General features: G+C 56.3%; 1 protein-coding gene across 1 annotated transcript in view; it reads right to left on the reverse strand.

Annotated features, from left to right (window-relative positions):
• Window positions 1–20,937, reverse strand: part of atg2a (autophagy related 2A) — a 464,956-nt gene that overhangs the window by 153,670 nt on the left and 290,349 nt on the right. Inside the window, exons 22-25 of the mRNA XM_059954818.1 lie at window positions 15,512–15,711; window positions 11,107–11,187; window positions 10,283–10,389; window positions 5,305–5,452 (exon numbers count right to left, since the gene is read on the reverse strand). Of these exons, the coding sequence (XP_059810801.1) occupies window positions 5,305–5,452; window positions 10,283–10,389; window positions 11,107–11,187; window positions 15,512–15,711 (536 nt within the window). The remainder of the gene's footprint in view (window positions 1–5,304; window positions 5,453–10,282; window positions 10,390–11,106; window positions 11,188–15,511; window positions 15,712–20,937) is intronic.

The following is a 20,937-nucleotide window of genomic DNA, read 5'->3' on the forward strand; positions in this document are numbered from 1 at the left end:
CCTTCCACCCAGGCTTGTACCGAGACGGGGATCTTGACCACTGGACATCTCAGATTCTCCATACCTTCCACCCAGGCTTGTACCGAGAGGGGGATCTTGACCACTGGACATCTCAGATTCTCCACACCTTCCACCCAGGCTTGTACCGAGAGGGGGATCTTGACCACTGGACATCTCAGATTCTCCATACCTTCCACCCAGGCTTGTACCGAGAGGGGGATCTTGACCACTGGACATCTCAGGATCTCCATACCTTCCACCCAGGCTTGTACCGAGAGGGGGATCTTGACCACTGGGCATCTCATATTCTCCACACCTTCCACCCAGGCTTGTACCGAGAGGGGGATCTTGACCACTGGGCATCTCAGGATCTCCACACCTTCCACCCAGGCTTGTACCGAGAGGGGGATCTTGACCACTGGGCATCTCAGATTCTCCACACCTTCCACCCAGGCTTGTACCGAGAGGGGGATCTTGACCACTGGGCATCTCAGATTCTCCACACCTTCCACCCAGGCTTGTGATGGTGATCATCACCCACTGTCCTTCCAGACAGACAGATGCCAACCACCAGTACAATTCATATTCTGTGTGTTGTCTGTACCTGCGTGCCTGTGACACTTCTGCAAGTTTTACATTGTACTGTTACCCACCCTACCTGGCCACAAGACAGAGCTTCCTTATTCAAAGCCACAGTTGGGTTTATCGTCATCTGCACAAGTCCAGACGTGTGCAGATGAAATGAAAAACATACTTGCAGCAGAATCACAGGCACAAAGCATCAGGTACAGCACTCCCAGGGAAAGACGGACATCACATGAATTACACACACAGAACATCACAGCACAGAAATAGGCCTTTGGCCCTTCTTGGCTGTGCTGAACGATTTTTCTGCCTCGTCCCACTGACCTGCACTTGGACCATATCCCTCCATACACCTCTCAACCACGTACCTGTACAAGTTTTTCTTAAATGTCAAAAGTGAGCCTGCATTCACCATTTCATCCAGCAGCTCATTCCACACTCCCACCACTCTCTGTGTGAAGAAGCCCCCACTAATGTTCCCTTTAAACTTTTCCCCTTCACCCTTAACCCATTAACACATTTCCAGTATAAAACAACACAGCTAAGACAAAGAGAAGACCATTACAGTGAAAGGCATTGCTGTACTGAGGTGGTGTCGGTCAGTTCAAGAACCCGATGGTTGAAGGGAAGTAGACGTTCCTGAATCTGGTGCTGTGGGACATCAGGCTCAGATGCTGCCTTCCTGAGGCACCCCTCCTGTAGATACGACGGACCGAGGGGAGGGACCCCTCCTGTAGATACGACGGACCGAGTGAGGCACCCCTCCTGTAGATACGACGGACCGAGTGCGGCACCCCTCCTGTAGATACGACGGACCGAGTGAGGCACCCCTCCTGTAGATACGACGGACCGAGTGAGGCACCCCTCCTGTAGATACGACGGCCCGAGGGGAGGGACCCCTCCTGTAGATACGACGGACCGAGTGAGGCACCCCTCCTGTAGATACGACGGCCCGAGGGGAGGGACCCCTCCTGTAGATACGACGGACCGAGTGAGGCACCCCTCCTGTAGATACGACGGACCGAGGGGAGGGACCTCTCCTGTAGATACGACGGACCGAGTGAGGCACCCCTCCTGTAGATACGACGGACCGAGTGAGGCACCCCTCCTGTAGATACGACAGCCCGAGGGGAGGGACCTCTCCTGTAGATACGACGGACCGAGTGAGGCACCCCTCCTGTAGATACGACGGACCGAGTGAGGCACCCCTCCTGTAGATACGACGGACCGAGTGAGGCACCCCTCCTGTAGATACGGCGGACCGAGTGAGGCACCCCTCCTGTAGATACGACGGACCGAGTGAGGCACCCCTCCTGTAAATACGACGGACCGAGGGGAGGGACCTCTCCTGTAGATACGATGGACCGAGTGAGGCACCCCTCCTGTAGATACGACGGACCGAGTGAGGCACCCCTCCTGTAGATACGACGGACCGAGTGAGGCACCCCTCCTGTAGATACGACGGACCGAGTGAGGCACCCCTCCTGTAGATACGACGGACCGAGGGGAGGGACCCCTCCTATAGATACGACGGACCGAGTGAGGCACCCCTCCTGTAGATACGACGGACCGAGTGCGGCACCCCTCCTGTAGATACGACGGACCGAGTGAGGCACCCCTCCTGTAGATATGACGGACCGAGGGGAGGGACCCCTCCTGTAGATACAACGGACCGAGTGAGGCACCCCTCCTGTAGATATGACGGACCGAGGGGAGGGACCCCTCCTGTAGATACAATTGACCGAGTGAGGCACCCCTCCTGTAGATACGACGGACCGAGTGAGGCACCCCTCCTGTAGATACAACGGACCGAGTGAGGCACCCCTCCTGTAGATACAACGGACCATGTGAGGCACCCCTCCTGTAGATACGACGGACCGAGTGAGGCACCCCTCCTGTAGATACGACGGCCCGAGGGGAGGGACCCCTCCTGTAGATACAATGGACCGAGGGGAGGGACCCCTCCTGTAGATACGACGGACCGAGTGAGGCACCCCTCCTGTAGATACGACGGACCGAGGGGAGGGACCCCTCCTGTAGATACGACGGACCGAGTGAGGCACCCCTCCTGTAGATACGACGGACCGAGTGAGGCACCCCTCCTGTAGATACGACGGACCGAGTGAGGCACCCCTCCTGTAGATACGACGGCCCGAGGGGAGGGACCTCTCCTGTAGATACGACGGACCGAGGGGAGGGACCCCTCCTGTAGATACGACGGACCGAGGGGAGGGACCCCTCCTGTAGATACGACGGACCGAGTGAGATACCCCTCCTGTAGATACAACGGACCGAGGGGAGGGACCCCTCCTGTAGATACGACGGACCGAGTGAGGCACCCCTCCTGTAGATACGACGGACCGAGGGGAGGGACCCCTCCTGTAGATACGACGGACCATGTGAGGCACCCCTCCTGTAGATACAATGGACCGAGGGGAGGGACCCCTCCTGTAGATACGACGGACCGAGTGAGGCACCCCTCCTGTAGATACGACGGACCGAGGGGAGGGACCCCTCCTGTAGATACGATGGACCGAGTGAGGCACCCCTCCTGTAGATACGACAGACCGAGGGGAGGGACCCCTCCTGTAGATACGACGGACCGAGGGGAGGGACGCGCCCACGATGCACCGGGCTGAGTCCATCACCCTGCAACCTTTTACACTCCTGCACATTCGAACTGCCATACCAGACGGCCGGAAAGAACTCCAGTCGGCAAATCAGTGAATTCAGACGAATCTAGGACAGTGGAAGCAGACAGACCAGTTGCCTTTCTTCTTGTCAAGAGAAGGAGGCTGCCATTTTATGAAGAGTTCTCCATTTTGAGTTGAAGTCGCTTGAACAGTGTTCTAAAGTTGACAGAATGATGCCTCAGGTAATCTGCTGATCGAGGGATAATTGCCAAGTACGAAGTTATTTGTGAGGTGTCCTTTGGTTGGATTTAGCAGATTTGTGAATGTTGGTCTGCGTGATTCAACCTGATTAAGAACAAACAGCCATAAAATACTGATTGTCACTGTCTGGGAAGAGGGCAATAAGTGGATGCTGGCCCGGAACAGAGCCAATAAAATGATGTTAAAGGTCAGTCACATGACCTAGAGCCAATGACACTGGAATGCAATATTTGAATTGGTAAGAAATTAATGTAAAAGCAGAGGCTTCAAATGTGCTGCCCGCGGTAACTCTGTAGCAGAACAACTATCATGGACGTGAGGTGTCCCACAACACATGGAGATTCGAAATGGGACGTCAAGGAACGTGTGACCAGCAGCAGAAACTGCTTTTTAAACTGGTAATATCTTTTCTGCTCATGGAAGGCTGGCTAAACTTAGTGGGTGTGCACACAGCTATTGGTTGTGTGAGTTCATGTGTTCTCCCGTTGAGACAATAAAGATACTTGTCAGTAATTGCAGATTCTCTCTGCACCTCCTTGTAATAACCATCAGTGTAATAACGTTCCTCAAAGTCTCGTTTCGAATCTCCACGTGTTATGGGACACCTCACATGCACAATAGTCGTTCTACAGAGTTACTGCCGGCAGTACATTCATTACTTACCAATTCAAATACAGTCGGCCCTCCTCATCCACGGGGGATTGGTTCTGGGACACCCCCCCCCCCGTGGATACCAAAAAACGCAGATGCTCAAATCCCTTATTTAGCCTGAGCAGTGCGGTGGTCTTCAGGACCCAGCAGAACCCCGGACCTTATTTAACCTGTCTCCGTGCGGTGGACATTAGGACCTGGCGGCGCAGCTCTGAATCCGCAGTGTTTCTGTTTGTGAAAATAATCGCCATCACAATTGAAAATAAGGTGGAAGTAATAAAGCAATCGGAAAGAGGTGAAACGCCATCGGTCACTGGAAAAGCGTTAGGCTACAGTCAGCCAACGATCGAAACAATTTTAATGGAGCATGTGAAGGGCTCTGCCCCGATGAAAGCTACAATTATTACTAGGCAACGTGGTGGTTTAATTATTGAAATACATATGTTTTTTCAGTGTTTTATATGCATAGAAAGGTAAAATGTCTACTATATACTAACGTTTGACTAACTGACACTAAATAATACCGGATGTACCTGTTCCGACTTCAAATCCGACTTAAGGACGGACTCAGGAACGGAACTCGTTCATAACCCGGGGACTGTCTGTACTTTAAAATCATCTCTAAATTACTTATAATACCTAATACAATGCAAATGTATCTAAATAATTGTTATACTGTATTGTTTAGGGAACAACGACAAGACAAAATAGTCTGTACATGCTCAAATAGTGAGTGCTGGAGAGACAACTTCCGGGTTTTCCCGATCCGCAATTGGTTGAATGCACACATGCAGAACCCGCGGATAAGGAGGGCTGACTGTATTGCATTCCAGTGTCATTGGCTGTAGGTCACCTTTATATTGCCTCTGTTCTGCCCTCTTCCCAGACAGTGACAATCAGTATTTTATGGCTGTTTTTTCTTAATCAGGTTGAATCACGCAGACCAACATTCACAAATCTGCTAAATCCAACCAAAGGACACCTCACAAGTAACTTCGTACTATTTCAGCAGATTCACAATGTGTCAACTTTGAAACAGTGATCAAGCCTTTAGCTCAAAATGGAGAATTCACTGATTTGCGGCCTGGAGTCCAACACAAGCAGTCAGGATACTGTCAGCAGTAAATCGGCAAAGTCATGCCTGAGTGTTCAGACAAGACAAAGCTCTTCAAACTCCATCTCTGCCCTGTCCGCGTGCCTGCCGCTGGCGAGTCTCGCAATGACTGTACCTGAGGTGGAAGGTCGCAGTGTCGACGATGATGTTACTGGACAAGGTGAAGGTCTCGGCAGTGATCAGCACACGCAGAGGGAGATAGAGGGGCCTGAGACAGGAAAACAGACATTGTCAGTCAGTCAGCAGAGTGGACAGCATCAAAATGGCGGTGAGGGGACCAAGCAAGGACTGGCGGTGGGGGGGGTGAGGGGACCAGGCGAGGAATGACGGTGAGGGGGGGGAGGGGACCAGGTGAGGAATGGCGGTGGGGGGTGAGGGGACCAGGCGAGGAATGACGGTGGGGGGGGGTGAGGGGACCAGGCGAGGAATGACGGTGGGGGGGGGGTGAGGGGACCAGGCGAGGAATGACGGTGGGGGGGGGGGTGAGGGGACCAGGCGAGGAATGACGGTGGGGGGGGGTGAGGGGACCAGGCGAGGAATGACGGTGAGGGGGGGGAGGGGACCAGGTGAGGAATGGCGGTGGGGGGTGAGGGGACCAGGCGAGGAATGACGGTGGGGGGGGGTGAGGGGACCAGGCGAGGAATGACGGTGAGGGGGGGGAGGGGACCAGGTGAGGAATGGCGGTGGGGGGTGAGGGGACCAGGCGAGGAATGACGGTGGGGGGGGGGGTGAGGGACCAGGCGAGGAATGATGGTGGGGGGGGAGGGGAGGGGACCAGGCGAAGAATGGCGGTGAGGGGGGGAGGGGACCAGGTGAGGAATGGCGGTGGGGGGGGAGGAGACCAGGCGAGGAATGACGGTGGGGGGAGGGGGAGGGGACCAGGCGAGGAATGGTGGTGGGGGGAGGGGGAGGGGACCAGGCGAGGAATGGCGGTGAGGGGAGGGGGAGGGGACCAGGCGAGGAATGGTGGTGAGGGGGGGAGGGGACCAGGCGAGGAATGGCGGTGAGGGGAGGGGGAGGGGACCAGGCGAGGAATGGTGGTGGGGGGAGGGGGAGGGGACCAGGCGAGGAATGGTGGTGGGAGGAGGGGGAGGGGACCAGGCGAGGAATGGCGGTGAGGGGAGGGGGAGGGGACCAGGCGAGGAATGGTGGTGGGGGGAGGGGGAGGGGACCAGGCGAAGAATGGCGGTGAGGGGGGGAGGGGACCAGGCGAGGAATGGTGGTGAGGGGGGGAGGGGACCAGGCGAGGAATGGCAGTGGGGGGGGGGAGGGGGCCAGGCGAGTAATGGCGGTGAGGGGGGGAGGGGAGGGGACCAGGCGAGGAATGGTGGTGGGGAGTGGGGGGGATCAGGTGAGGAATGGCGGTGAGGGGGGAGGGGACCAGGTGAGGAATGGTGGTGAGGGGGGGAGGGGAGGGGACCAGGCGAGGAATGGTGGTGGGGGGAGGGGGAGGGGACCAGGTTAGGAATGGCGGTGAGGGGAGGGGGAGGGGACCAGGCGAAGAATGGCGGTGGGGGGGGTGAGGGGACCAGGCGAGGAATTACGGTGGGGGGGGGAGGGGAGGGGACCAGGTTAGGAATGGCGGTGAGGGGAGGGGGAGGGGACCAGGTGAGGAATTACGGTGGGGGGGAGGGGAGGGGACCAGGTGAGGAATTACGGTGGGGGGGGAGGGGAGGGGACCAGGCGAGGAATTACGGTGGGGGGGGGGAGGGGAGGGGACCAGGCGAGGAATGGTGGTGGGGGGAGGGGGAGGGGACCAGGCGAAGAATGGCAGTGGGGGGGGGAGGGGACCAGGCGAGGAATGGCGGTGAGGGGGGGAGGGGAGGGGACCAGGCGAGGAATGGTGGTGGGGGGAGGGGGAGGGGACCAGGTGAGGAATGGCGGTGAGGGTAGGGGGAGGGGACCAGGTGAGGAATGGCGGTGAGGGGGGAGGGGACCAGGTGAGGAATGGTGGTGAGGGGGGGAGGGGGCCAGGCGATGAATGGCGGTGGGAGGGGGAGGGGACCAGGCGAGGAATGGCGGTGAGGGGGGGAGGGGACCAGGCGAGGAATGGCGGTGAGGGGGGAAGGGGACCAGGCGAGGAATGGCGGTGAGGGGGGAGGAGACCAGGCGAGGAATGGCGTTGAGGGGGGGAGGGGACCAGGCGAGGAATGACGGTGAGGGGGGGAGGGGACCAGGCGAGGAATGGCGGTGAGGGGGGGAGGGGACCTGGCGAGGAATGGCGGTGAGGGGGGGAGGGGACCAGGCGAGGAATGGCGGTGAGGGGGGGAGGGGACCTGGCGAGGAATGGCGGTGAGGGAGGGAGGGGGCCAGGTGAGGAATGGCGGTGGGAGGGGGAGGGGACCAGGTGAGGAATGGCGGTGAGGGGGGGAGGGGACCAGGCGAGGAATGGCGGTGAGGGGGGAAGGGGAGGGGACCAGGCGAGGAATGGCGGTGGGGGGGAGGGGATCAGGCGAGGAATGGCGGTGGGGGGGAGGGGACCAGGCGAGAAATGGCGGTGAGGGGGGGAGGGGACCAGGTGAGGAATGGCGGTGAGGGGGGGAGGGGACCAGGTGAGGAATGACGGTGGGGGGGAGGGGAGGGGACCAGGCGAGGAATGGCGGTGAGGGGGGGAGGGGACCAGGCGAGGAATGGCGGTGAGGGGAAGGGGAGGGGAACAGGTGAGGAATGGCGGTGGGGGGGAGGGGACCAGGCGAGGAATGGCGGTGAGGGGGGGAGGGGACCAGGTGAGGAATGGCGGCGAGGGGAGGGGACCAGGCGAGGAATGGCGGTGGGGGGGGAGGGGAGGGGACCAGGCGAGGAATTACGGTGGGGGGGGAGGGGAGGGGACCAGGTGAGGAATTACGGTGGGGGGGGAGGGGAGGGGACCAGGCGAGGAATTACGGTGGGGGGGGGAGGGGAGGGGACCAGGCGAGGAATGGTGGTGGGGGGAGGGGGAGGGGACCAGGCGAAGAATGGCAGTGGGGGGGGGGGGAGGGGACCAGGCGAGGAATGGCGGTGAGGGGGGGAGGGGAGGGGACCAGGCGAGGAATGGTGGTGGGGGGAAGGGGAGGGGACCAGGTGAGGAATGGCGGTGAGGGTAGGGGGAGGGGACCAGGTGAGGAATGGCGGTGAGGGGGGAGGGGACCAGGTGAGGAATGGTGGTGAGGGGGGGAGGGGGCCAGGCGACGAATGGCGGTGGGGGGGGAGGGGACCAGGCAAGGAATGGCGGTGAGGGGAGGGGGAGGGGACCAGGTGAGGAATGGCGGTGAGGGGGGAGGGGAGGGGGCCAGGCGACGAATGGCGGTGGGAGGGGGAGGGGACCAGGCGAGGAATGGCGGTGAGGGGGGAGGAGACCAGGCGAGGAATGGCGTTGAGGGGGGGAGGGGACCAGGCGAGGAATGGCGGTGAGGGGGGGAGGGGACCTGGCGAGGAATGGCGGTGAGGGAGGGAGGGGGACAGGTGAGGAATGGCGGTGGGAGGGGGAGGGGACCAGGTGAGGAATGGCGGTGAGGGGGGGAGGGGACCAGGCGAGGAATGGCGGTGAGGGGGGAAGGGGAGGGGACCAGGCGAGGAATGGCGGTGGGGGGGAGGGGATCAGGCGAGGAATGGCGGTGGGGGGGAGGGGACCAGGCGAGAAATGGCGGTGAGGGGGGGAGGGGACCAGGTGAGGAATGGCGGTGAGGGGGGGAGGGGACCAGGCGAGGAATGGCGGTGAGGGGAAGGGGAGGGGAACAGGTGAGGAATGGCGGTGGGGGGGAGGGGACCAGGCGAGGAATGGCGGTGAGGGGGGGAGGGGACCAGGTGAGGAATGGCGGCGAGGGGAGGGGACCAGGCGAGGAATGGCGGTGGGGGGGGAGGGGAGGGGACCAGGCGAGGAATTACGGTGGGGGGGGGAGGGGAGGGGACCAGGCGAGGAATGGTGGTGGGGGGAGGGGGAGGAGACCAGGTGAGGAATTACGGTGGGGGGGAGGGGAGGGGACCAGGTGAGGAATTACGGTGGGGGGGGAGGGGAGGGGACCAGGCGAGGAATTACGGTGGGGGGGAGGGGAGGGGACCAGGTGAGGAATTACGGTGGGGGGGGAGGGGAGGGGACCAGGCGAGGAATGGTGGTGGGGGGAGGGGGAGGAGACCAGGTGAGGAATTACGGTGGGGGGGAGGGGAGGGGACCAGGTGAGGAATTACGGTGGGGGGGGGAGGGGAGGGGACCAGGCGAGGAATGGCGGTGAGGGGGGGAGGGGACCAGGCGAGGAATGGCGGTGAGGGGGGGAGGGGACCAGGCGAGGAATGGCGGTGAGGGGAAGGGGAGGGGAACAGGTGAGGAATGGCGGTGGGGGGGAGGGGACCAGGCGAGGAATGGCGGTGAGGGGGGGGAGGGGACCAGGTGAGGAATGGCGGTGAGGGGGGGAGGGGACCAGGCGAGGAATGGCGGTGAGGGGAAGGGGAGGGGAACAGGTGAGGAATGGCGGTGGGGGGGAGGGGACCAGGCGAGGAATGGCGGTGAGGGGGGGGAGGGGACCAGGTGAGGAATGGCGGTGAGGGGAGGGGACCAGGCGAGGAATGGCGGTGAGGGGGGGAGGGGAGGGGACCAGGCGAGGAATGGCGGTGAGGGGGGCTGGAACCGCATGTGGGACAGTCCCATCCCTGCACATTGTAATGGGCACCGGGGGGCCTGAGGGGAGAGAGGACAAGGGAATAGATAGAGACGGGATGGGGTCTGCAGGAGCGAGCAAGCAGGGAAAGGTTTTCAACAGCAATTACGAACCTCAGGAGATAGCGCCGCAGAATGGAAGAGAAATGGCAAAGAGCAAAGGTGAGACAGGATGACGGGGAAGGAGCGGTTTTGAACTGGAGAGGGAAATGGAGGTGGGGGTAAGGAGGACGGAGTGGTGAGTGAAGACAGAGAGCAGCTTTGGGTGAGGCTGATCACAGTCCGAAGGACGGAGCTCAGGTGGGGAGTGGAGGAGAGAGTACCCCTGTAGTCAAGTGAGTAGGTGAGTGTGGAAGACAGTAATCACGGTCGGAGTGACAGAGCCCGGGAGGGGGTGAGAGTGTTTACCTGTAGTCGAGTGCACAGCTGAGTAGGTGAGTGTGTAAGACAGTGATCACGTTTGGGGGGACGTAGCCCAGGATTGGTTCATCCAGCACATCGAAGAAATCCATCAGCTGTGAGAGAACAAGCACAGTGGTTACATCCTCTCCACATCCACTCTATCTGTGTCCTCTGGTCATAGACTCCCCCACTATCAGAAACATCCTCTCCACATCCACTCTATCTGTGTCCTCTGGTCCCAGACTCCCCCAGTATAGGAAACATCCTCTCCATATCCACTCCATCTGTGTCCTCTGGTCCCAGACTCCCCCAGTATAGGAAACATCCTCTCCACATCCACTCATATCTGTGTCCTCTGGTCCTAGACTCCCCCACTATAGGAAACATCCTCTCCACATCCACTCTATCTGTGTCCTCTGGTCCCAGACTCCCCCAGTATAGGAAACATCCTCTCCACATCCACTCCATCTGTGTACTCTGGTCCTAGACTCCCCCACTATAGGAAACATCCTCTCCACATCCACTCCATCTGTGTACTCTGGTCCTAGACTCCCCCACTGTAGGAAACATCCTCTCCACATCCACTCTATCTGTGTCCTCTGGTCCTAGACTCCCCCACTATGGGAAACATCCTCTCCACATCCACTCCATCTGTGTACTCTGATCCTGTAGGGAACCTATCATTAATGTGATAGCAGTGAAGTAGAAGACTCACAGAAGGACAGGAACACGGTCTGAACGACCTCTGCTCAAAGGCCTGTCAGTGACAGGGACGAGGGAAGCAGGGTTGCCCTGCAGGGTGGTTGGAGGGACCATTGTGTGTGACTCACCTGCTCGTGCCAGCTCTGGTTGGCGAGGGCCATCCGGTGACACAAAGTCGCACCTTGCAGCCTCAGAGCGACCAGGAATTCCTGGAAACGGGAACGAGAACGATGAGGTCAGGAGCGGAGCTGGGAGAAAGCAGCAGGCATGATGCAGAATCCATAACTCACAGCCTGCAATGGCAGACGGTTCCCCTCCCGATGCCCCTACCCTACCTCCACCAACCCACCCCCTAACCCATGGTGGGCTCCATCGCACGTCCAATAGTAAATGCGTCACGTAGCCCTACCCACATCCGTCAGCAATCCGGCTCCAGCACCCACATGGGCCTCTGAATGAGTAAAGCATGCCCGTCACATGGGCGAAATACAGTGCGATTCTCCTCCCACAGGCCAGCTACGGTGTGATTACCCCACTCGGACCGGGTACGGTGTGATTACCCCACTCTCGGCCCGGGTTCGGTGTGATTACCCCACTCTCGGCCCGGGTTCGGTGTGATTACCCCACTCTCGGCCCGGGTACGGTGTGATTATCCCACTCTCGGACCGGGTACGGTGTGATTACCCCACTCTCGGCCCGGGTTCGGTGTGATTACCCCACTCTCGGCCCGGGTACGGTGAGATTATCCCACTCTCGGCCCGGGTACCGTGTGATTACCCCACCCTCGGACCGGGTACGGTGTGATTACCCCACTCTCGGCCCGGGTACCGTGAGATTACCCCACTCTCGGCCCGGGTACAGTGTGATTACCCCACTCTCGGCCCGGGTACGGTGTGATTACCCCACTCTCGGGCCGGGTACGGTGTGATTACCCCACTCTCGGACCGGGTACGGTGTGATTACCCCACTCTCGGCCCGGGTACCGTGTGATTACCCCACTCTCGGCCCGGGTACGGTGTGATTACCCCACTCTCGGACCGGGTACGGTGTGATTACCCCACTCTCGGACCGGGTACGGTGTGATTACCCCACTCTCGGACCGGGTACGGTGTGATTACCCCACTCTCGGCCCGGGTACGGTGTGATTACCCCACTCTCGGCCCGGGTACGGTGTGATTACCCCACTCTCGGCCCGGGTACGGTGTGATTACCCCACTCTCGGCCCGGGTTCGGTGTGATTACCCCACTCTCGGCCCGGGTACGGTGTGATTATCCCACTCTCGGACCGGGTACGGTATGATTATCCCACTCGGACCGGGTACGGTGTGATTACCCCACTCTCGGCCCGGGTACGGTGTGATTACCCCACTCTCGGCCCGGGTACGGTGTGATTACCCCACTCTCGGACCGGGTACGGTGTGATTACCCCACTCTCGGACCGGGTACGGTGTGATTACCCCACTCTCGGACCGGGTACGGTGTGATTACCCCACTCTCGGGCCGGGTACGGTGTGATTATCCCACTCTCGGCCCGGGTACGGTGTGATTACCCCACTCATGGCCCGGGTACGGTGTGATTACCCCACTCTCGGACCGGGTACGGTGTGATTATCCCACTCTCGGACCTGGTACGGTGTGATTACCCCACTCTCGGCCCGGGTACAGTGTGATTACCCCACTCTCGGCCCGGGTTCGGTGTGATTACCCCACTCTCGGCCCGGGTACGGTGTGATTACCCCACTCTCGGCCCGGGTACGGTGTGATTACCCCACTCTCGGCCCGGGTACGGTGTGATTACCCCACTCTCGGCCCAGGTACGGTGTGATTACCCCACTCTCGGCCCGGGTACGGTGTGATTACCCCACTCTCGGCCCGGGTTCGGTGAGATTATCCCACTCTCGGCCCGGGTACGGTGTGATTACCCCACTCTCGGGCCGGGTACGGTGTGATTACCCCACTCATGGCCCGGGTACGGTGTGATTACCCCACTCTCGGGCCGGGTACCGTGTGATTATCCCACTCTCAGCCCGGGTACAGTGTGATTACCCCACTCTCGGGCCGGGTACGGTGTGATTACCCCACTCTCGGCCCAGGTACGGTGTGATTACCCCACTCTCGGGCCGGGTACGGTGTGATTATCCCACTCTCGGCCCGGGTACCGTGTGATTACCCCACTCTCGGCCCGGGTACGGTGAGATTATCCCACTCTCGGCCCGGGTACGGTGTGATTACCCCACTCTCGGCCCGGGTACCGTGTGATTACCCCACTCTCGGCCCGGGTACGGTGTGATTACCCCACTCTCGGCCCGGGTACCGTGTGATTACCCCACCCTCGGCCCAGATACGGTGTGATTACCCCACTCTCGGCCCGGGTACAGTGTGATTACCCCACTCTCGGACCGGGTACGGTGTGATTACCCCACTCTCGGACCGGGTACGGTGTGATTACCCCACTCTCGGCCCGGGTTCGGTGTGATTACCCCACTCTCGGACCGGGTACGGTGTGATTACCCCACTCTCGGCCCGGGTACGGTGTGATTACCCCACTCTCTGGCTGGCTACAGTGTGATTATCCCACTCTCGGACCGGGTATGGTGTGATTACCCCACTCTCGGCCCGGGTACGGTGTGATTATCCCACTCTCGGACCGGGTATGGTGTGATTACCCCACTCTCGGCCCGGGTACGGTGTGATTACCCCACTCTCGGCCCGGGTACTGTGTGATTACCCCACTCTTGGGCCAGGTACCATGTGATTACCCCACTCTCGGGCTGGGTATGGTGCGATTACCCCACCCATGGTACGGGCACGGTGCGATTACCCCACTCTCGGGCCGGTACGGTGCGATTACCCCATTCTTGGGCCCGCCACAATGTGATTACCCCAATCTCAGGGTGTGTATGGTGTGATTACCCGAATCTCGGCTGGACGCGGTGTGATTACCCCTCTCTCGGGGCAGGTATGGTGTGATTACCCGAATCTCGGCTGGACGGGGTGATTACCCCTCTCTCAGGGCGGGTATGGTGTGATTACCCGAATCTCGGCTGGACGCGGTGTGATTACCCCTCTCTCGGGGCGGGTATGGTGTGATTACCCGAATCTCGGCTGGACGCGGTGTGATTACCCCTCTCTCGGGGCAGGTATGGTGTGATTACCCGAATCTCGGCTGGACGCGGTGTGATTACCCCTCTCTCGGGGCGGGTATGGTGTGATTACCCGAATCTCGGCTGGACGCGGTGTGATTACCCCTCTCTCAGGGCGGGTATGGTGTGATTACCCGAATCTCGGCTGGACGCGGTGTGATTACCCCAATCTCGGGGCGGGTATGGTGTGATTACCCGAATCTCGGCTGGACGCGGTGTGATTACCCCTCTCTCGGGGCAGGTATGGTGTGATTACCCGAATCTCGGCTGGACGCGGTGTGATTACCCCTCTCTCGGGGCGGGTATGGTGTGATTACTCGAATCTCGGCTGGACGCGGTGTGATTACCCCTCTCTCGGGGCGGGTATGGTGTGATTACCCGAATCTCAGCTGGACGCGGTGTGATTACCCCTCTCTCAGGGCGGGTATGGTGTGATTACCCGAATCTCGGCTGGACGCGGTGTGATTACCCCTCTCTCAGGGCGGGTATGGTGTGATTACCCGAATCTCGGCTGGACGCGGTGTGATTACCCCTCTCTCGGGGCGGGTATGGTGTGATTACCCGAATCTCGGCTGGACGCGGTGTGATTACCCCTCTCTCGGGGCGGGTATGGTGTGATTACCCGAATCTCGGCTGGACGCGGTGTGATTACCCCTCTCTCGGGGCGGGTATGGTGTGATTACCCGAATCTCAGCTGGACGCGGTGTGATTACCCCTCTCTCAGGGCGGGTATGGTGTGATTACCCGAATCTCGGCTGGACGCGGTGTGATTACCCCAATCTCGGGGCGGGTATGGTGTGATTACCCGAATCTCGGCTGGACGCGGTGTGATTACCCCTCTCTCGGGGCAGGTATGGTGTGATTACCTGAATCTCGGCTGGACGCGGTGTGATTACCCCTCTCTCGGGGCGTGTATGGTGTGATTACTCGAATCTCGGCTGGACGCGGTGTGATTACCCCTCTCTCAGGGCGGGTATGGTGTGATTACCCGAATCTCGGCTGGACGTGGTGTGATTACCCCTCTCTCAGGGCGGGTATGGTGTGATTACCCCTCTCAGGTCGAGCATGTTGTGATTTCCCTGCTCAGGCCAGATACAACGCGTTGTCCATAGAAGGGAACTAAGGTAGAAAATATTTGCTTTCGGGGGCATGGATTAGCCTATGGAGGAGGCTATTTAAGCAGATAGTGGCTGGATGGGCCAAATAACCTCAGTTGTATAAAAACACAAAATGCTGGCAGAACTCAGCAGGCCAGACAGCATCTATGGGAGGAGGTAGTGACGACGTTTCGGGCCGAAACCCTCTATCAGGAGATGAAAACCCTCAAAACTTCACCCCATTGCTAGTTTCGATCTCGTTGCAGGGTGCAGTCCTGCAGACAGACAAGTACCTTGATGTTGTTCGTGGTGTCCAGGGTGGTCTTGATGGCGACAGCCAGCATGCGCAGGCTCCTGTCTCTCCGCCCTGGGGCCGCAGAGGAGCCTGTGGCCAGCACCTCGTCCGTGAACAGGATGGTCGGGGGTAGACCCGCTGGGGCAGTGAAGCTTGGCACTTCTAACATCTCCGGGAGGGGGTAGTCCTCCACGTCAGCTGCAGGGCAGAGAGAAAAAACATGATATTCTGCTGGGCAGAGGGGATGGGAGGTTAGTCGCTGCTCAGCGGCTGATTGGCAGTCATTCCCTCAGTCAGAGAGCGGCAAAGCATTGGAACAGCCCTTCGGCCCTTCTTGTCCTTGCCCACCCGACTTACTCCCATTTCCCTGCGTTTGGTCCCTATTCCTCAAACCCGGGATCCACAGATCCCTCGGTTAATGGCAGGGGTCCATGGCGTGAGAGGTTGGGAAAGCCTGTTCTGATCCGCTCCCCTATCGGTGAAGCCTGACCGCGTGTCTCCGTTATTGGTGTTTCATGTCTGGCTGTTATTCCACACGCCAATGGCGCAGCCTAAGAGCTTCACTCACCTTTGGAGGTTCGAGATTCCCTGGCTCTGAAAATGGGGGATTGGTGTCCGGGCAGGTGATCGTTGAGTCACAGGAGATGGAAGATCCGAGGCTGTGAGACCTTTGGGCACAGAGCTCGGTAAAAGCGACACAATGGGCTTTTAACATCGTAAACCAGCGAGTTGTTTGTTATGTCTCCCCTCTCGCTGTGAAACAGAGACAACTCTTTCTCACGTATTAAGGAGAGAGAGAGCCTGTGGTGTGTTGAATACCAGGTGAATGAGTGAGTTGTCTTTAGGGTTCTGCAAATCTGTGTCTTTGCTGACGCTTGATTGCTCGGTGGGTGGAGGGGGCAACTTTGGGGTTCTAACAGTTAACTCATTCTTTCTTTTGGGGGCACTCCTCTGTTTTCGTGGATGGTTCAAGATGCTTCTCTGACATTAAATGTCCCTCTGAAACCATCTCCTATACTCAGTGCCTTGACCGGTGAAAGCACCTTCCGTTCTCCCAAAGAAAGCATGCGGCCTGCCCCCTTCACCGGTCACCATAACAGTCAGGAGCTCGGGCGGCAGCTGCATCGGGCCACATCACCAGTGTCGTGTTCAGTTCTGGTTGCTACATTACAGGAAGGATGTGGAGGTTTTGGAGAGGGTGCAGAGGAAGTTCAGATTAGTTGATCACACGTACCTTGAAACATAGCCAGAAATGTGGGTCATTTGTCGTAACAACCACCACAACCCGAGGATGTGCTGGGGGGCTTCAGAAGGCCTTTGACAAGTTGCCACACGAGGCTGCCCGTGGTATTACAGGGAAGATTCCAGCATGGATAAAGCAGCGGCTGATTTGGCAGGAGGCAGAGAGTGGGAATAAGGGATCCTTTGCAGACTGGCTTCCAGTGACAAGTGATATTCTGCAGGGGTCCATGTTGGGAACCTCGTATGTCAACGACTTAGACGTCAGTATTGGTTTTGTGGCCAAAATTACGGATGATACAAAGATAGGTGAGGGACAAGTAGTTTTGAGGAAGTAGAGGGTCTACAGAAGGACTCATATATATAGCTAGGGTGTCTAAGACTGTTGCGCTGTCCTGTAGTAATTTTATGTATCGCACTGTACCGCTGCCACAAAAAAAAACAAATTTCATGATGTGTGAGTGATGATAAACCTGATTCTGATCTGGGTCTCTATTGTGGACTGAGAGTGGGAAGGGGGCAGGGAGAGGGGAATCATGGTTGGGAAAAGGGGAAGGGAGAGGGGAGGGAGCGGGAAGCACCAGAGAGACATTCTGTGATGATCAATAAACCGATCGTTTGGAATCAGGGCTGGGTGTGTCTGCACCCGTGCCCATGTCACCATCACCCCACCCATAAAACCAAATAAATAGGAGCAGAATTAGGCCATTCAGCCCATCGAGTCTGCTCTGCTATTCCATCATGGCTGATCCCAGATCCCACTCAACCCCATACACCTGTCTTCTCGCCATATCCTTTGATGCCCTGACCAATCAGGAAACTATCGACTTCTGCCTTAAGTATATGCACGGACTTGGCCTCCATCGCAGCCGGTGACAGAGCATTCCACAAATTTACTGCCCTCTGGCTAAAAAAATTCCTCCTTACAACACACACAAAATGCTGGTGGAACGCAGCAGGCCAGGCAGCATTTTGTGCTTGAATTTCCAGCATCTGCAGATTTCCTTGCGTTTGCCTTTAAAATTCCTCCTTATCTCTGTTCTAAAGGGTCATCTCCTCAATTTTGAGCCTGTGCCCTCTAGTTCTGCATACCTGCATCAGAAGAAACATCGTCTCCACATCCCCCCTATCTAGTCCATTCAACATTTGGTAGGTTTCAATGAGATTCCTCCACATTCTTCTAAATTCCAGTGAGTACAGGCCCAAAGCTGCCAAACACTCCTCATATGTTAACCCCTTCATTCCCAGAATCACTTTCCTGAACCTCCTCTGGACCCTCTCTAACAACGATACATCCTTTCTGAGATATGGGGCCCAAGAGTGTTCACAATACTCTAAGTGTGGCCTGATTACTGTCTTTTAAAGCCTCAGCATTATCTCCTTGCTTTTATATTCTATTCCCCTTTGAAATAAATGCTAACACTGCATTTGCCTTCTTTAGCACAGACTCACACTGTAAATTAACCTTCTGGGAGTCTTGCACGAGGACTCCCAAGTCCCTCTGCACCTCTGATGTTTGAACCTTCTCCCCATTTAGATAGTTGTCCACACTCTTGTTCCTTTTACCAAGATGTACTATCATACATTTCCCAACACTGCCACTTTTTTGCCCAGACTTCCAATTTGTCCAAGTCCAGCTGCAATCACAATGCTTCCTCAGCACTACCCACCCCTCCACCTATCTTCATATCATCCTCAAGCCTTGCCACAAAGCCATCAATTCCATTATCCGAATCATTGACAATTAATGTGAAAAGATGTGGTTCCAAAACAGACCCCTGAGGAACACCACCAGTCACCAGCAGCCATAGAACCATAGAACATTACAGCACTGAAACAGGCCTTTTGGCCCTTCTTGGCTGTGCCAAACCATTTTTCTGCCTAGTCCCACTGACCTGCACCTGGGCCATATCCCTCCAAACCCCTCTCATCCATATACCTGTCGAAGTTTTTCTTAAATGTCAAAAGAGCCTGCATTCATCACTTCATCTGGCAGCTCATTCCACACTCCCACCATTCTCTGCATGAAGAAGCCCCCCCCCCATGTTCCCTTTAAACTTTTCCCCCTTCACCCTTAACCCATGACCTCTGGTTTTTTTCTCCCCTAGTCTCAGTGGAAAAAGCCTGCTTGCATTCACTCTATCTACACCCATCATAATTTTATACACCTCTATCAAATCACCCCTCATTCTTCTACGCTCCAGGGAATAAAGTCCTAACCTATTCAACCTTCCTCTGTAACTCAGTTTCTCAGGTCCCGGCAACATCCTTGTAAACCTTCTCTGCACTCTTTCAACTTTATTAATATCCTTCCTGTAATTAGGTGACCAAAACTGCACACAATACTCCAAATTCGGTCTCACCAATGTCTGATACAACCTCACCATAACATTCCAACTCTTATACTCAATACTTTGATTTATAAAGGCCAATGTACCAAAAGCTCTCTTTACTACCCTACCTACTTATGACGCCACTTTTAGGGAATTATGTATCTGTACTCCCAGATCCCTCTGTTCTACTGCACTCCTCAGTGCCCTACCATTTACCTTGTTTGTTCTACCTTGGTTTTTCCTGCCAAAGTGCAATACCTCACACTGGTCTGTATTAAACTCCATCTGCCATTTTTCTGCCCATTTTTCCAGCTGGTCCAAATCCCTCTGCAAGCTTTGAAAACCTTCCTCACTGTCCACTACACCTCCAATCTTTGTATCATCAGCAAATTTGCTGATCCAATTTGCCACATTATTATCAAGATCATTGATATAGATGACAAGTAACAATGGACCCAGCACTGATCCCTGTGGCACACCACTAGTCAAGTAGCAATCCTCCACTACCACTCTCTGGCTTCTTCCACTGAGCCAATGTCTAATCCAATTTACTACCTCTCCATGTATACCTAGCGAATTAATCTTCCTAACTAACCTCCCATGTGGGACCTTGTCGAAGGCCTTACAGAAGTCCATGTATATTACATCCACTGCCTTCCCTTCATCCACTTTCCTGGTAACTTCCTCGAAAAACTCTAATAGATTGGTTAAACATGACCTACCACGCACAAAGCCATGCTGACTGTTTCTAATAAGTCACTGTCTATCCAAATACTTGTAGATCCTATCTCTTAGTATTCCTTCCAATAATTTACCTACTACCGAAGTCAAACTTACAGGCCTATAATTTCCTGGCTTACTTTGAGCCTTTTTTAAACAAAGGAATGACATGAGCTATCCTTCAATCCTCCAACACCTGACCCGTGGATATCGACATTTTAAATATTTCTGCCATTGACCCTGCAATTTCAAGACTAGTCTCCCTCAAGGTCTGAGGGAATACCCTGTTAGCTCCTGGGGATTTATCTACTCTGATTTGCCTCAAGATAGCAAGCACCTCCTCCTCTTTAATCTGTATAAGTTCCATGTCCTCGCTACTTGTTTGCCTTGTTTCCATAGACTCCATTCCAGTTTCTTTGGTAAATACAGACGCAAAAAACCCATTTAATATCTCTCCCATTTCTTTTGGTTCCATACATCGCCGACCACTCTGATCTTCAAGAGGACCAATTTTATCCCTTACTATCCTTTTGCTCTTAACACACCTGTAGAAGCTCTTTGGATTATCCTTCACCCTGACTGCCAAAGCAACCTCACGTCTTCTTTCAGCCCTCCTGATTTCTTTCTTAAGTATTTTCTTACTCTTTTTATACTCCTCAAGCATCTTATTTCCTCCCTGTTGCCTGTACATGTTATACATCTCTCTCTTCTTTATCAGAGTTCCAATATCCCTCGAGAACCAAGGTTCCTTATTCTTAATCACTTTGCCTTTAACCCTGACAGGAACATACCAACTCTGCACTCTCAAAATTTCTCCTTTGAAGGTCTCCTACTTACCAATCACATCCTTGTCAGAGAACAACCTGTTCCAATCTACACTTTTTAGATCCTTTCTCATTTCCTCAAAGTTGGCCTTTTTCCAGTTTAGAACTTCAACCCGAGGACCAGATCTATCTTTATCCATGATCAAGTTGAAACTAATGGCGTTATGATCACTGGAACCAAAGTGTTCCCCTACACACACTTCCGTCACCTGCCCTAACTCATTTCCTAATAAGAGATCTAATATTGCATCCTCCTTAGTTGGTACATCTATATATTGATTTAGAACTTTCCTGAACACATTTCACAA

The sequence above is a fragment of the Hypanus sabinus genome, chromosome 31 (assembly GCF_030144855.1).
Source record: "Hypanus sabinus isolate sHypSab1 chromosome 31, sHypSab1.hap1, whole genome shotgun sequence".
Lineage (NCBI taxonomy): Eukaryota > Metazoa > Chordata > Chondrichthyes > Myliobatiformes > Dasyatidae > Hypanus > Hypanus sabinus.